The sequence below is a fragment of the Penaeus monodon genome, chromosome 5 (assembly GCF_015228065.2).
Source record: "Penaeus monodon isolate SGIC_2016 chromosome 5, NSTDA_Pmon_1, whole genome shotgun sequence".
Classification (NCBI taxonomy): domain Eukaryota; kingdom Metazoa; phylum Arthropoda; class Malacostraca; order Decapoda; family Penaeidae; genus Penaeus; species Penaeus monodon.
The window spans coordinates 52539831-52557330 of NC_051390.1; the positions used below are offsets into that span (position 1 = coordinate 52539831).

The 17500-nt window shown below is 35.1% G+C and overlaps 1 protein-coding gene across 1 annotated transcript in view; it reads left to right on the forward strand.

The window, feature by feature from the left end:
* The window catches only part of LOC119573311 (DNA polymerase epsilon catalytic subunit A-like), a 19198-nt gene that overhangs the window by 346 nt on the left and 1352 nt on the right, over nt 1-17500 (forward strand). The window contains exons 2-28 of the mRNA XM_037920474.1: nt 1457-1586; nt 1963-2043; nt 2378-2515; nt 2929-3000; nt 3678-3829; nt 4127-4367; nt 4557-4706; nt 4970-5136; nt 5413-5545; nt 5877-5990; nt 6360-6572; nt 7123-7371; nt 8290-8489; nt 8751-8970; nt 9359-9559; nt 9752-9991; nt 10572-10799; nt 11097-11347; nt 11594-11774; nt 12015-12173; nt 12419-12616; nt 13297-13524; nt 13814-14104; nt 14216-15145; nt 15426-16514; nt 16945-17123; nt 17336-17468. Of these exons, the coding sequence (XP_037776402.1) occupies nt 1457-1586; nt 1963-2043; nt 2378-2515; nt 2929-3000; nt 3678-3829; nt 4127-4367; nt 4557-4706; nt 4970-5136; nt 5413-5545; nt 5877-5990; nt 6360-6572; nt 7123-7371; nt 8290-8489; nt 8751-8970; nt 9359-9559; nt 9752-9991; nt 10572-10799; nt 11097-11347; nt 11594-11774; nt 12015-12173; nt 12419-12616; nt 13297-13524; nt 13814-14104; nt 14216-15145; nt 15426-16514; nt 16945-17123; nt 17336-17468 (6568 nt within the window). The remainder of the gene's footprint in view (nt 1-1456; nt 1587-1962; nt 2044-2377; nt 2516-2928; nt 3001-3677; nt 3830-4126; nt 4368-4556; nt 4707-4969; nt 5137-5412; nt 5546-5876; nt 5991-6359; nt 6573-7122; nt 7372-8289; nt 8490-8750; nt 8971-9358; nt 9560-9751; nt 9992-10571; nt 10800-11096; nt 11348-11593; nt 11775-12014; nt 12174-12418; nt 12617-13296; nt 13525-13813; nt 14105-14215; nt 15146-15425; nt 16515-16944; nt 17124-17335; nt 17469-17500) is intronic.

Sequence of the window (17500 nt, forward strand, 5' to 3'; positions counted from 1 at the left end):
ATTGGCGTTTTTTTCACTGATAAAACTAAAAGATAAGCTGTCAGAACCACAATATGGCTTGCGTTGATTCCTGCAGCCGTTGATGTTGGAATGAAGATTCGATATAAGTTTTACTTTCCTTTGAAAAGCGCATTTACTCTGACATTCCGCTCGTAACTTCATATTACAGTAATTGTTTGTAACAAGATGTCTTCAAAAGGTGCCGTGGCTTCAGTGTTTTGTGATCTAGCAGAGGACAGGGAACTTGCACCTTGTATCTTCTGCCGAGATAGAGCTTAGGTTAATGTTACTTAGAGCGACCCACAGAGAGAGAGGGAAATGAACACTGCCGTTTTATAGGGCGTAAGAAATAGAGTGACAAGCAACACAGGTACAGCTGCTCTGGGCTCGTGTACCATGAAATGCTGAAAATGTTTTCTCCACAACACCCTCACACACCCAGAGTTCTCAGTGTCATGTTTTCTGTGAGTTGGCACGAAATGCTAATAAAAGGGGATGCAGGGGGTGTGCCCCCACCTGTCTAGGGAATAAATAGAAGGTAGGCAAGGTTAGGTTTGGATTTTGGGTTCACATGATACCCTGGTCGCGACTTCATCTCTCGAGGATGTGTCGCTCTCGGTAACAAATACTGGAGCGTAGGCCGGTTCTCTGCTTGACCAGAGATCACCAAGGAGTTGTGCCACAGGGGTGTCATGGCCTTAAGGATAAATGTATCCCTCAGGATGGTCATAACTGTCCCATTGGAGGAAAAGAAGAATTAGCCTGAAAGTATGAACATTGTGAAATAATTGTGAAATAAATAAATTGTGAAATAATCTGTTGCAACTCATGACTAATGCATGTGTGTTTGTAATTTGAAAAAGACCAAATTCCTTAAAGTAAAAGTAGAGAGTAAAGTGAAATAGATTAATATATTGTTCATATCCCTTGAAATGTTCTCTAATCTAGAAGGCCTACAAACTTTGAGTCCAACCCAATAGTGATGCAATGTCAAGTTGCAACTTTGGCCTCTGGTGCCAGCAAACTTTTTATCTTACATACACACATATCTAGGCAAACTAGAGCTTAGAATAGCTCCTGCTTATTGACTTGTTACAATGGAGGTCTACTAGTTTTGTCTCAAGAAAATAAATGGTGGGGGTTTGGTACCTTTTTGATGAGCATTAACAGGTGTGTATATTTTCCTAGTTGTATTGTTATTCCGTCTTTTCTTTTATTGGATAGTTTTTATTCATTTATTATTTATTTATTTATGTATTCAATTAATTATTGATTTATATATTTGGTTGGTTAGTTATTATTATTATTATTATTATCATTATTATCATCATTATTATTATTATTATTATTATTATTATTATTATTATTATGTATTTATTTATTTATTTTTATTTTACTTTAGTTTAGTTTAGTATTTACTTATTTATTTTATTTTTAATTAATTAATTTTTTTCAGTGCCCTAGATGATGGCTCAGACAGAAGGCTTCAACAGAGCATTGAGAATGATAACGTTGATTCCAAATATGGATTCAACCGCTACAAGGAGCCACAGGAGCGGGTGGGATGGCTCCTCAACATGCATCCTGTACGTGGTGTTTTCTTATTTATTTTTGCAGTTAATACTCCATTATAACTGCGTGCTATTTTTTTAGTTTATTCTTCCAAAGGGAAGTCACAGTGGTGATGATGTTTAATCAAGAAAGACATGTGTAAAAATATATATATATAACTATTGTATTGAAATGGTTATATATATATATATATATATATATATATATATATATATATATATATATATATATATATATATATATATATATATATATATATATATATATACATACATTTATTTGTATGTATATATATATATATATATATATATATATATATATATATATATATATATATACACACAGTATATAACTATTGTATTGAAATGGTAATGTATATGTTCCCCTTAGACGGAAATTCTGGACGAGGACAAGAGGCTTATGAGTGCTGTGGATTATTACTTCATACAAGAAGATGGGTCCAGATTCAAGGTACGTGATTTGTGAGAAGTGGGAACAGCAAGAAGTGTGTTAAACTATTGTTGTTATTTTCAACCATATGATCTATTTTTATGTAATATTTTTTATCTTTAGATTCATGTTTCTTTTATGACATTTTATTGTCTTATCATCTAGTAGCTTCGTAAAGAAAGGAAATATATAATTGCTTGATGATTAGTATACTCTTCTTAGTTGTGTTCTATTCATTAAATTTTTTGTTTACATTTGTCCAAAGATTCAGTTTAATGCTTAGAAAATCTATTTTAGAACTTCATAGTTTCTGTGAACTGATTAAAGATGTTTCATAACACCATTGTCCTTTCAGGTGTCTCTTCCATATCGGCCGTACTTCTTTGTAATGACCAAAAAGGAAGTGATCCAGGATGTTACAACATTTTTGACTAAAAAGTTTGCTGGTCTTTTGGCCTCTGTTGAAGTTGTAAGGAAGGAGGACTTGGATTTGGTAAGGGCTGGTTCTTACTCTGTTAGAATTTTAGAATTATAAGTTATCGGTTCCTTACGTATAGGGCATGAACTTTTTTCTTGATTTTTTCCTCTCTAAGAAAGATCAGTATTTTCACTCTTGATGTGAATAGGCCTACATTAGGCTCAGTAATTTAGTGTAATTTAGTTAAATTTTTGTTTTTCAATTAATGGTTGCTTACATTATAGGCATGAACTTTTTTCTTAATGTTTCCTCTGTACAATAGGTCATTATTTTCACTGTTGGTATGAATATAAAAGGTCGACATTAGGTAAATTTAGACTGGACTTATACCTTCTTATGCATAAAGTTCATTAATTTAGTGTAAATATTTAACTAACTTGTATCTGTATTAGTAGGATAATGTCTCTAATTTCCAATTTTCATTCCAGGATAATCACTTGACAGGCTTGAAGCAGACGTTATTAAAATTATCATTTCTCACTGTAAATGACTTAGTAAAGGTAAGAACTTATAACTTTTTTTGTTGTTAGAGTATGTGTATTATAAATTATCAATTGATTTATTTACCTTAAATTTGAATATTTGTTTCCTGTTGTTTATAATCACTTACCATGAAAATTTCTGATAGGAAAACTGAATAATATTTTCCTCCTCAACTGTGTTGGAACTATTGACATTGATCCTGAAATTTTAGCACTACATTTTAGTTTGTTGCTTTAAAATACATTACTTGAATCCAGTATATTAAAATGAACTTATATAAAGTACATCAAAATGTTTGGTTAATCTTTATGGAATGGACACACAAAGTTAGGGCAAATTGAAGATGATATTCTTGCACAGGACATAAAAGTTACAGTTGTTGGTACAGTGATCTGCAGACATGAATGATGATGCCACAAATAAAGGAAAAAGATCATGGAAAGCACTGCTCTCAGCCTAAGTCCACTCGGTGTTCCCGTGTTTCATCTCTATCTTGCCATGCATACAGTATTTCCCAGGGGGTGTTGGGGGGGCAGTGTCCCCCTATCAGCGCTCCCCTCAGGCAGGCCCGAAGGACACACCCAGTCACCACAACTTTGATTTTTTGATTAATTTCATGACATGAGGTTGAGGACTTATTCTCTGGCAGGTTCATCTATACTGTAAAAATTACCAAATGTTCAATAACCTACAGGTACGTCAAACCATTTCTGGAGCTGTAAAAAGAAATAAGGAAGCAGCCAAGTCTAAGACAGTGTATGCAGAAATGCTGTTAGCTCATGCAAGTGAATCAGGTGAATCGGGGAAGAAGATGCAGGATCATTTTGAAAATCTTCTTGATATTAGGTATGCCTTTTTTTGTAATGATAATGATAGTATTGTTTATGATACTAATAATAATCTGTGAAGATATCATAAAAAAATAGTTTTTACATATTGTGCATGTGAAATTTCCTTAGATTATTTTTGTGATTGTAATGTTATTACAGTTAATAAGCATTTAAATACTGTAGTTAATTCTTGACATCTTTACAGTCTTATCATTTTCCAAGAAATAAATTTCATCTTGGTATATATTATTTTTTACTTTCTCTTCTTTTTCATTCTGTGCACCCAATTATACATATATTTCACATATTCCAGGGAGTATGATGTACCATACCATGTGAGAGTATCAATTGACTGCAAGATTTTTGTGGGATTATGGTACTCTGTCAAAGGTGGGGGTACAGGCCCTCCCATTATAACACGCCGTGAAGACCTGCTGGTGTGGCCTGATTGTATTGTACTTGCTTATGATATTGAGACCACGAAACTGCCTCTCAAGTTCCCTGATGCAAATACTGATCAGATTATGATGATATCATACATGATTGATGGACAGGTGAGATGACGTAGCTGTGGTTAGAAAAATTAGTGAAACTGGGGTATGGAAAAAATTAAAGATTCTCCATGATCAAGATTACAAGTTGATGAATATTAAGTGTATTCTGAATTAAGCTTGCTATGTACTTGTTGACATGAGTGATTCAGGAATTTCTTTATATGATTCCCTTTTTTTTCCACTTTACAGGGTTATCTTATAACGAATAGAGAAATTATTAGTGAGGATGTGGAAGACTTCGAGTATACACCACGAGCAGAGTTTGAAGGTCCATTCATTATTTTTAATGAAGCTAATGAAATGGCTACTATTCAGAGATTCTTTGATCATATTCTAGAGGTAAGTGAAAGAATTACATTTATATTTTCTTATGTTATGATACTTACTGTGAGTGTATGTATAAATATATTTAGTACTTTTCATTAAAGGCGAGATAATGAAAAACAATCCTTTTTTTTTTTCTTCTTCTTCTTCTTCTTGATCATCCTTCTGTAAAACATATTTATTTTAATAATAATACATTTAATGTGGTTCATAATTACATGTAGTAGTAATGGCTATTGACTTATTCTATTAATTACTTGAATTATAATTTGTTGTAGGTGAAGCCTCATATATTTGTGACTTACAACGGAGACTTCTTTGACTGGCCGTTTGTGGAAGCTCGAGCAGCTTTCCATAACTTAGACATGTTCAGAGAAATCGGATTCTCCAAGACCAGAGAGGGTGTCTACTTTTCACGTCCTGCGATCCATATGGATTGTCTGTGGTGAGTAATGATTATTACAATGTGGGGTTTCCATCATGATTTCAGTTATTTATTATTTGTGAGTTTAAGCTTTCTTTACTTTCACTTGTAATGATTGAAATGCTTCTTTTGGTGCTCTATGAAATTTCCAAGAAGTTAAAGTTATAACATGCTTTATAGATAAAAAGTATATTGTATATATCTGAAACTGCATGTTTTGTTTATACATATATGCTAAAGGAAAAACTAATTTCCATTGAGGATAAGATTTTATTCTATGATTTATTATATCAACAGCTGGGTAAAGAGAGATTCCTACTTGCCTGTTGGTTCGCATGGCCTAAAAGCTGTTGCCAAGGCCAAGCTGCGATATGATCCAGTTGAATTAGATCCAGAGGATATGTGTTCATTGGCGGCTGAACAACCACAGGTAATTATCATATAATCTTTTCTCGTTGGATGTCTGTGGAATCTTATGAGGTGGGTTTGCTTTTAAGGACCTGTTTTTAGAGGATACATATAATATTCTTATATGACAGCTTAGAATAGAATATACTTGATTAATAATTGCCCTATAGGCTGTAATTAAATGCTAAACGTTGTTTTTATGTAAATTAGTATATTTTAAAAACTTGTGTATTTTGAAATTTGAATATATACTTTACATAGTACATATTGTTGTTTGATTTAAGAAATGTTCAGATTGAATATATGATTGTAAAACAGTGTTGAATCCTGACAGTTTTCTGAAATATTTCCAGGTTCTTGCCAATTACTCAGTGTCAGATGCAGTGGCCACATACTACTTGTACATGAAATATGTCCACCCTTTCATTGTGGCTCTGTGTACCATTATTCCCATGGAGCCAGATGAGGTAAGGTTTTTGTATTTTGCATATCAGATATTGTATGGTAAAACACTCTTCTGTGCTGATACTATGGAAGAAAAACCCACAATACAAAAACTAGATTTATTGAAAATGAGACCAAGTTTCAATACTTGTAGTTTTTGTATTGTGTTTTTTTTTCCATCTCTGATATTCTTAATTGCTTAGGGGAGACAATTTTAGGAAAATGTGCATAGGGAAAGATGGAATAGGTATGAGCTGTTAACATAAATAGATTGAATACATTTTCAAACCATATTTACTTAAGTAATTTTTTTTACAGGTTATATGATTGAAAGTAGACAAATAATTCCCGATTTGCATTTTATTTATTACTGTTGTCATCTTTTCTCTTAGGTTCTCCGCAAAGGTTCTGGAACGCTGTGTGAAGCACTGTTGATGGTGCAAGCTTACCATGCCAACATTGTTTATCCAAATAAGAAAGTCGCAGAGCTGAATAAACTTTCATCCGATGGCCATGTGATTGACTCCGAAACTTACGTTGGAGGGCACGTAGAAGCCATTGAGTCAGGAGTGTTCCGTGCCGATATTCCTTGCAGATTTCGAATGGTGGGGATTTCTTAATGATTTGAGGCATTGTTTGATGAAATAAAATTATGCTTTTTATCCAGTGTTACTGGAGTGAAAATAAGATTGGTTTTTGAAAAATATGATTTGGAAGATTATTTATTTGATTGTAATTGGTTTCTTTTTAAATCTTTGTAACTAAATATTCACCTTGAGATTTTAATACTGTAATGCAGTCTTTTATCTATATAGTATGGTTATTACCATTATTTTGTACATGTAATGTATATAAAAAATTCCCTCGATTCATAGTGGAAGTAATTTGACTTCTCCAGTATTTAATGAAAGGTTATTTATATAACATAATAATGATGAAATTTAAATAATTTATATAATTTTCTTGTTTACTGTTACCATTAATTTCTCCCTCGCTCTCTCTTTCTCTCTTCCTTTCTCTCTTTCTCTTTCTTTCATTATAATGATGAAGACATTGATTAAGCTTGATTAATATTAATCATGCTATTCATATTATTTTAAGATCAGATCTAATTCATGTACAGTGTAAATTGTTTATACAACTTGTTATTTCCAGGTTCCAGAAGCTTTTCAGAAGTTAATGGACAATGTGGATCGCACTATAAAATTCTGTGTTGAAGTGGAAGAAGGCATTCCTTTAGATCAAGTGATCAATTATGATGAGGTAGTTGAAGATATCAAGACAAAGTTAGCCGACTTGCGGGACACTCCATGCCGTTTAGAGAACCCTCTGATCTACCATCTCGATGTAGGAGCTATGTATCCTAACATTATCCTCACAAATCGACTCCAACCTTCTGCTATGGTAAGTTTGTTGTCTGATGAATCTTTCAAGGTTTTCTGTGTTGTTTGTACTAATTCTTATAATTATGTGCAAGTCTGTTTGTGTTTATGTATGGGATTTGTATACATGTGATTCTCAGCCCTTCCTTTTGTCATTTATGATGAACAGCTGGGTGTGCTTTGCTTTTGATATCCTTACTCTCATAAAAAATAAGTAAATAAATAAAAAAAATAAATAGAAAAATTGGTATAAGGGTAATGGAAAAGAATAAGATACCTTTATTTGTGAAGACTATGCACAAGGCAAATTTGGTAAAGGAAGATGTGTGTATGAATGTGTAAAAAAAAGAAAAAAAAAGTCATACATTATTAGGGGAGTGTTTGCTGATTCAGTATGGCAACAGTTTAATTGTTTTAAAACTAACACATTTATGCATAACTTACACTGTGCTTGGCTCACCCTGTTAGTAAAGATTTACCTGTTACCATGTACATTGTTTTTGCCTGGGAGGTACAATTACTCCTGGTTGAGGATCATTGATGTATATGTAAAATATGTAAGTGTATTTGAATTTTTTAGTATTGTGCCTTTTTACCCATTCTTCAATTTTTTTGTGATTATTTTTTTTTCCCCAATATTATTGTTCTTGTTGATCATTCAGTGATATGTTATTAGCATTGTTATTGTTATTATGAGAGTGTTATTATTAATAGTATAAAAAAAAAAAATCTTTCCAAATATTCAGGGATTAATGTAAACAGGTGAAATCAGGTAGGCCTGCTAGTTACACCTATGTGACTAAGCACTTGTAGTTCAGTGTACAAGAACTGATTAAATAAAATCCCAGTTGGCAGAGCATAAGCCATGTCAACTGCGATTATAAGCCTTCCCTGTAGAGATTGAATATGATAAGATAATAAAAGATGATCATTATTTTAGGTGGATGAAACTGTTTGTGCTGCCTGTGATTTTAACAAACCTGGAGCAACGTGTCAGAGAAAGATGTCATGGATCTGGAGAGGAGACATGATCCCAGCCTCCCGTAGTGAATATCAGCGCATCCAGCAGCAGTTAGAGACAGAAAGATTTCCACCAGCTCAGCCCGGGTGGAACCACAGAGCTTTCCACGAGCTTAACAAGTCAGTGGTAGTGTTTTCAGGAAGATGTTCCTAGTCTCATGTCTTCATATAGAATCATTATTTGAGTGTCGTCAATACAGCATCAGTTCAGTGAGATCTATAATGATAAACTTTGCCTTGAATGTTTACCATGGGGCTGGCTTGCTTCGAGGCATTCGAGCTTTCATGGAATCTGTATCACATTCATTTGTAAGAAAGTTAGAGGGTAGTACTCGAAAATCTTGTTTTACATACCTATTCTATATGTACCAACTCTAACAGAGAGGAACAAGCTCAAGCAGAGAAGAAAAGGCTGCAGGAATATTGCCGTAAAGCTTACAAAAAGATAAAAGAAACCAGAACAGAAGAACGTTGGCAGACAATTTGTCAGCGAGAAAACAGCTTCTATGTCAACACTGTAAGGTCTTTCCGAGATCGTCGTTATGAGTACAAAGGTCTTCTTAAGGTTGCAAAAAAGCAGCTATCTGAGGCACAAGAAAAGGTAAAAAGTAATATATAGTGTATATTTTATTCATTATGTTAAAATTTCATTTAAGTGATACCTCATCCAAATTATTATTTTTTTCTTTCTTTCTTTCTTTCTGTCTTTTCAAAAGATTTATAATAGAATCAGGATGAAATATATTTTGTCAGGATCTTAAAGGCTTATTATATGCTTTTATTTATTCATATATATATAATATATATATATATATATATATATATATATATATATATATATATATATATATATATTTTTTTTTTTTTTTTTTTTTTTTTTTTTTTTTTTTTTTTTTTCACAATGCATAAGTATACAATCTTTATCATCTTTATGATCTTTGCTAGGATATAGTAGATTTAATGTCATTTTTTTGTTAAAATACTTTCAGGGAGATCCAGGTGAAGTCAAAGCTGCCAATGCTCGCGCTGTGTTGTATGACTCCTTGCAGTTGGCTCACAAGTGTATCCTTAACTCATTCTATGGTTACGTCATGAGAAAGGGCTCTCGGTGGCACTCAATGGAGATGGCTGGAATTGTGTGTTATACTGGAGCTACCATTATTACTAGGTCAAGGGAGATTGTGGAACAGGTAAGTTTTTGGGATCCTTATTATGCATTATGATTCAGTTTCGTTTTAAGTTTGAAAGCAGTGTTGTATATATTATGTGTACCTTGATTTTGAGTGATGTCTTTTTTTTTTTTTTTTTTTTTTTTTTTTTTTTTTTTTCCTCGCTCTTCACACTTTCTTTTTCATTTAGTTTGCGGTTTTCCTTAATTTCAGATTGGTCGGCCCTTGGAACTTGACACCGACGGTATCTGGTGTATTCTCCCAGCATCATTCCCTGAGAATTATGTTATCAAAACAAACAACCCTAAGAAGTCAAAGGTTACCATATCATACCCAGGTGCCATTCTCAATGTAATGGTGAAGGATCATTACACAAATCACCAGTACCATGATCTGCAAAATGCTGAGATGCTGGAGTACTCTGTCAGATCAGAAAATTCTATTTTCTTTGAGGTTTGTGCATTTATCCTTTTAGCTCACATTTAAAAGAAAGTGGAATTATGTTTTTTTAGGAGTAGAGCACCATTTGAAAATGGGGTGGTGAGGGTATAACTGATGAGTATATGTATTATATGTCTGTGATATATTGACCACTGTGAAATAATAGATGTTCTGTTTTTACTGCTGCATGCAAGTTTTGACTGAAAAGGTAATGTTGATAGGAGTTGTTGATTCATGGTGGATTGATAATGTTGAAACTTTGGGTAATGAATTGATTTGTACATTGTCACATGCATGTAATATCACATACATGCAAGCATGCTCATGCGCACACACTCATGCATGCACTTGCTCTCGCGCGCACACACACACACACACACACACACACACACACACACACACACACACACACACACACACACACACACACACACACACACACACACACACACATATATATACATATACATATACATACACATACACACTCACTCAGTCCCACAAATTCATGTAACATATACATCACATGCATGTTATCAAGTACACAGATTTATACAGAAGACTTATAAATCTTTCTCTGCCTCTCCCATAGGTTGACGGTCCCTACCAAGCAATGATTCTTCCAGCTTCCAAAGAGGAGGGCAAAAAGCTGAAAAAACGTTATGCAGTGTTCAACTTCGATGGCTCGTTGGCTGAATTGAAAGGCTTCGAGGTGAAGCGTCGTGGAGAGCTGCAGCTCATTAAGATTTTCCAGTCTTCAGTCTTTGAAGCTTTCCTGAAAGGAGACACACTGGAAACCTGTTATGCAAGTGTTGCAAAGGTAATAAACAGTTTTGTTACAGTAATTTTATGTAAACATGAATATGTAATGCATAGCAAAGAACTGAGCATGAAATATAAGTGATATTTGTGTATGTTTGATATCAAGGCAAAGTTAAGGGTTTTTGAGGGTTTTTTGTGTATATATATTTCTGCAACATTTTTCGACATTGCGTTTCCTTTGGTAATCTATAATTTTAGATATCAATCCAGAAACCTTAGACAAGAGTACATTTCATTGAAAAGAGGATACATGAGAGACACATTCATCAAATGTATTCATTGTTTTTCAACTCAGGTAGCAGACTATTGGCTGGATGTGCTGTACAGTAAAGCAGCCAACATGCCTGACTCCGAACTGTTTGAGCTCATTTCGGAGAATCGTTCAATGAGCAGGAAATTGGATGAGTATGGGGACCAGAAGTCAACCTCCATATCCACAGCTAAGAGGCTGGCAGAGTTCCTTGGTGATCAGATGGTGAAGGATGCTGGTCTCAGCTGTAGATTCATCATTTCAAAGAAGCCAGAAGGAGCCCCTGTTACTGAAAGGTATTGGATTTGTATGTGTGCGTGTGTGTGTATGTTTTACTTTGTTTTATTCGTATCTATTAAATAAATTCATTCAATAAAGTTACAAAATTATATTGTACCAGAGAAACGAATAGACAATTTCACTTGTTCAGTATAAGATTTGGAGGTTCTCTGTTTTCATAAGCTTAGAAGTAGAAAGTTAGGTACTGTCTATCATCATGGATTACATTTTTCAACTAATACTTTTTCCATCGTGTTCTTCAGAGCTATTCCACTTGCCATCTTCCAAGCAGAGCCATCGGTGAAACACCACTATCTGCGTCGCTGGCTAAAAGATCCATCCATCACAAACTTTGACATTCGAAATGTTTTGGACTGGGAATACTACATTGAAAGACTCTCAGGAACAGTAATGAAGATCATTACAATCCCAGCTGCCCTTCAGGTACTGTGCACTTATAAACACTTGCCGATTCATCATAAATACCATAATAAGTCATATTGGTCTACAAGAAAGGCATTATTTGTTATGTATTTTTGCACACTGTATCAGTAAAACCAATTCATTACTCACCAAAAGAAGTATGAAAATGCTCTCAGCAAGCTTTCATTATGCACACAAATACACTTTTACATTTACATAACAAGAGGATACAGTACTACACATTTTTTATCTTTGATATAGGGTGTGCCAAATCCAGTACCTCGTGTAGCTCACCCTGACTGGTTGCATAAAAAGGTTCTTGAGAGAAATGACACCTTTAAGCAGCGTCGTATTACAGACATGTTTAATGTAGCCCCAAAACCGAAACCTCAGCCTAAGGTTCAGACTGAGGATGACAATGTAAGTGGTTCAGTCTTAGAATGTCTCTAAATCATCATCTTCTTCTTCTACTACTTCTTCTTCTTTTTTATGTATGTATAAAGTGAGCCTTTTCTCAAATAATTTCATGTTTTATTCAGAGCAGATTTTTCACTTACTAAGTACTTTGTACTTTGAGTGTACAAATGATTTTATCTGATTCTTGTAAGTTTTATTTATTTGGTCTTTTACAGTTATTATTATCAGTTACTGATTTTTGTTGACAGTCACAAGATTTGTTTGCATCACAAGCAGCCCCTGATATTGAAGACATACTGACTCCACAATCACAAAATCCGCGGGTAGGACCAACAGTCACAAGTAACAAGCGGAAGAGGACATCAGACATGACTGAAGATAGTAATGATATGACAAAGAGTTGGAGAGATGTCTTGGGAAACCCGCCAAGCATGGGAAATTCAAAGGTAAAGTATTACGTTTTTCTAATGGGAAAATCAAGTTATATTTGAACCCTCCAATATTGCAATATCTTGGCATCAGATTTTCAGCTTTCACCAAGGCCAGTTTCGATCTTATATGATTGTAGATCTTAAAATTAAGATCCAGAAAATGTATTGTCTCATGCTTGTATATCTTATAGTTAAACAAACATATGAACTAATGTATCATACTTTCTTTGGTCACTCACTTTTGAAAAGAGGCTCCATGAGGCACTTATATAATGGAGATTAAAGGAAATGGAGGGGGGTGTAGTTGGAAGAAACTTGTTAACCATAATTGCCTCACTGATACTTCACATTGACAGTGAAGCAATAGAGGACAACATCTGTCAATTTATGTGTAGTTGTGTTTGATTGAGTCAGCTCAGATCAAATATCACAATTACAAATATGCTCGATCAAAAATAGATTTTGAAGTGGCATATTTTTCTCTTAGGATTTTGCTGCAATTTCTCCATCTCATTGAACGTGTCTTATTCCTTATTCATTATAGACCCACCATATCATTTCTGTTGCTGTGCCAGCTTCCAGTCTGATTGAATAAAGAAGGCAGAATTTCTTGAAGATTTTTACATTGTACATTGTGATTTGATATATTTAATTTTTTATCATAGTTCAATTATAATGTCTTTGTTTTCTTGCAGGAGGAAATGGCAGCATGGATTACATTCCAAAAGAAGAAATGGGACTTCCAACGGCTCCAGAGAGAAAGCCGATCTAAGAGACTTCGCACCGGAGATTGCCCAACGATGGGTACAAGTGTAGGGAGCGGTGCTGGCCGTGTGGTGAGGTCTGGCCCAACTAGTACCCTTGGGGGCTTCTTGCGCAAGGCACAACGCACCCTACTAGATGTCCCTTGGCAGCTTATACAAGTAAGGCATTACTTGTTTCTTGGTAAATGCCACTCCCCTTAGAGTTATTTAATAATATGCATTGTTCAGTAACACTGAACTTTTTAATTATTTCAGTAGAGCAATAGTTTACAATGGTAAACTGTTTATTTTTTGTACTACTTTCAAATATATGCACATTATCGTATAAACCTCTTATTTTCTTTCCTGCTTTCATTATATGCATGGATATATTTGCCTTTGCATATAAATGCTTTTGTAATTATATACTGGTATCTCAGTTTGTAATTTTAGACTTTCATATCAACAGCTAGCAGAGACTAATACAGCAGGACAGTTTAAACTGTGGGCACTGGTTGGCAATGATCTCCATCTCATCAAGCTTGTTATTCCCCGAATCTTCTATGTTAACCAGCGTGTTCCCAAATTAGCTAACGAGTCGGAGGGAGTGTGGCGCAAAGCAAACAAGACTCTCCCCAGGTCACATCCAGTGTTTAATCTTTATGAATACACTGTCCCAGAGGAAGTTTTCCGTGAGCACAGCAATGAACTTATGGCTGATTTGTCAACTCCTGATATTGAAGGAATCTATGAAACTCAGGTGTGTGAGTTATATTACATCACTGGTATTGAATTAAGAACATGATACAAATTTCTGATAAGCATTGTGTGAGTTTTTCTTTTTTTTATCTTATTGTGGTTTTATTTTCAGGTTCCACTGGATTTTAGGGCAATAGCTCAACTAGGCTGTGTATGTGTTGTTGACAAATTCCTAGCTCGTGCAGACACTGACACGTTTGAATTGGGTCAACTCAAGTTTAAAACAGTGGCACAGTATCAGTACCTAGAGACTGGCAGCCTTCACCATGTTTACTTGTATCATCATAGGAGTGGAAATAAGGCCATGTTTGGTATCTTCTTTAATCACAGTAAGAAAGGCCACATTTTTGTATTAGACACAGTACGAAGTAATCAGATGCCCAATCTTAATACCCTGTTTAACAATGAGAGAAATGCCAAGATCAACAAAGGGTTTGAGGAAATCCAACTCCCAGAGTCTAACTACACCTTTGAGATCAAATTTGAGACTGAGCTGCGTCCAGTTTATCGCCAGATTCAGCGTCTGCTCCAAGCTTATAGAGAAGAGAAGAAAGGGCCAACTTTTTTGGCCATTCAATCACCTCATGATCTTACCACAATAACAACCCTTATGCCTGGCCTGGGAGAATTTCCACAGGTGCCTATTCATGTCACAGAAGTTGAAAACTTGTACAATGTACTTGACTGGCAACGTGTTGGTGCAAAAGCCATGGTACGACAGTACCTGGGCTTAAAGCAGTTGCTGCACACAGCCATGGAACAGTCTCGTTACTTTCATGTGCCTGTTGGAAATTTGCCTCGAGATACCACAGCCTTTGGAGCAGATCTGTTTTACTTCAGACATCTGCAGAAGCACAACTCAGTTGTGTGGTGTTCACCTGGCCAAAGGCCTGATCTGGGCGGTCACGAGCATGATGATAATCGGCTTGTAGCAGAATTGGAAGAAGCTGCCTCAGTTGCACAGCTTAACAACCCAGGGTGTTATTCTACAGTCTGTGTTGAACTGGATTTAGATGCTCTGGCTGTCACTACATTGTTACAGGTGAGATATCTTGAGATTTTTTCATTAGAATAAAAAGTTCAAATTCTAATATGCAAGTTATTCTTTGCTTATTATATCACTTTGTAATCAAAATTGTGATGACAGGTTAAATAATATCTGTTCACATGGTTTCTTCTCCCTCTTTTGTTCATTATATTACATCACTTGCTTCAAACTTGCCTCTTGAAGAGCTAAAGACATCTTTTGAATTATATTCATAACATAAAGTACTTAAAGAGATAGTTTGCATTCAAAAGCATAATTGATTCTCCCTTTTCAGTCACATCACATCAATGAGATGGAAGGGACCAGCAGTAGTGTAGCCTTTGATGCTGCTCCACAGGCTTCACTCCAGGATATGATGGGAGGTGCTGAGTCCTCTCTCACATCCTATGATGAAACTGCACGTTGTGCTGCAGCCTTCAGAATATTAAGACAGATGGTAGCTGCTTGGCTTCGTGATGTTTCACTCTACCAGAATGTGTTTGCAGATTTCCAGATCATCCACTTTTATCGATGGCTGAGAGATTCTGGGTCCCTGCTGTATGATCCTGCACTTCATCGCATTCTACATAATCTAATGCACAAGCTATTCCTCCATCTGGTTGCAGAATTTAAGCGTTTAGGCTCTGTCATTATTTACGCCAACTTCAACAAAATTGTTCTCTGCACTAAGAAAAGAAGAGTAGATGATGCCATAGCATATGTGCAATATGTGGTAAACAGCATCAGGGGTAAGGAATTATTCCATTCTGTTGATATATCCTTCAACCAGTGCTGGGAATACCTCATGTGGTTAGACCCTGCAAATCATGGTGGTATTAAAGGCAAGCTTCCAAAAGACATATCTTCTTCACAAGATGAGAAAGGTAATGAATCAGAAGATGATGAGGAAGAGAACCAACAGGGGACTGAAAATGAAGGTGAAAGAGGGGAGGATGAAGGACCAGTGATAGAGATGAACTGGAATATGGCTGAGTACCTCCCAGAATGGTGTGGATGCCAGAGCAGCTTCAACAATGTGGTTGCCTCTTACATGAATGCAGTGTATGAGAAACTGCAAGAAGAAAGTGGTCGTTACACACCAGGCAACACCCCTGTGAAGCGCAAAGTTTCAAGCCAGGCCACGAGAAAGCCGCAAGAGGCACTTCAAGGTTATGTAGACTTTGCCCAAGAACTAATTTCAGGAGAATTAGCACAAAAGTTATATTTCATTACACAAAAGATACAGAAGAAGGGAACGAGAGAAGAGGAAGAGGAGGATCCAAATGTCCTCATGATAGCTCCTGACATTCACACCACTCCAGCTTTAGAGTTCGTCAAAAGCATCACCAAAGTCTTGTCACTGGATCCTGTTGTTTCAGAGCAGGTGTGTTCATTCTTTCTTTCTCTCCTTCTCTTTCTTTCTTTTTCTTTCTTTCTTTCTTTCTTTTTTCTTTTTTTTTTTTCTTTCTTTCTTTCTTCCTCTCTCTGAAGAAAAATAAATATTATTTTATCTCTCTCTCTCTCTCTCTCTCTCTCTCTCTCTCTCTCTCTCTCTCTCTCTCTCTCTCTCTCTCTCTCTCTCTCTCTCTCTCTCTCTCTCTCTCTCTATATATATATATATATATATATATATATATATATATATATATATATATATATATATATATATATATATATATATATACAAAGAAACATTTATCTTTAACATTAAATTAGAGATTCATTAACAGTGTACATCCAGGACAGTAGCTGTAATTTCAAATCTAGTATAGGAAAGAATAATAGTATATTACAAACTGATTCTCTCTTAACAGGTGTGCAAACTTAGGAGAGACCTTCTGAAATTACTGAACATAGGCGAGTTTTCCCCAGAGGCAGAATGGAAGGACCCTTGTATCTCGTACACTCTACCTGAAGTGATTTGTCGATCTTGTAACCATTGCAGAAATATTGATCTCTGTAAAGATCCACACCATGCAGTTGAAAATGGAGTGTAAGTATCCTGAAATTAGATAAGAATATATATTTTTTCCCTTGTTTGTTAATTTACTTACGGATAGAAATATATTGTAATATAATTTTATTCTTGGGAATATGCTAACAGCGTAATTTGTATGAAATTAGTAATTAATTTCGGCAAATACCGAGATAATGAATTTTGATATTTCAATTCAAAGATTACTTATTTAGATACTGTCTTTTCAGGCGAGTCTGGTTATGTCCTGTTTGCAACACAAGCTATGCTTCAGGTGAAATTGAACATTATTTGATTGGCCTGATCCATACAAATTCCATGGCATATGTGCTTCAAGATCTTCAGTGTGATCGTTGTTCAGAGGCAAGTAATATTGTATATGAAATTACCGTGTT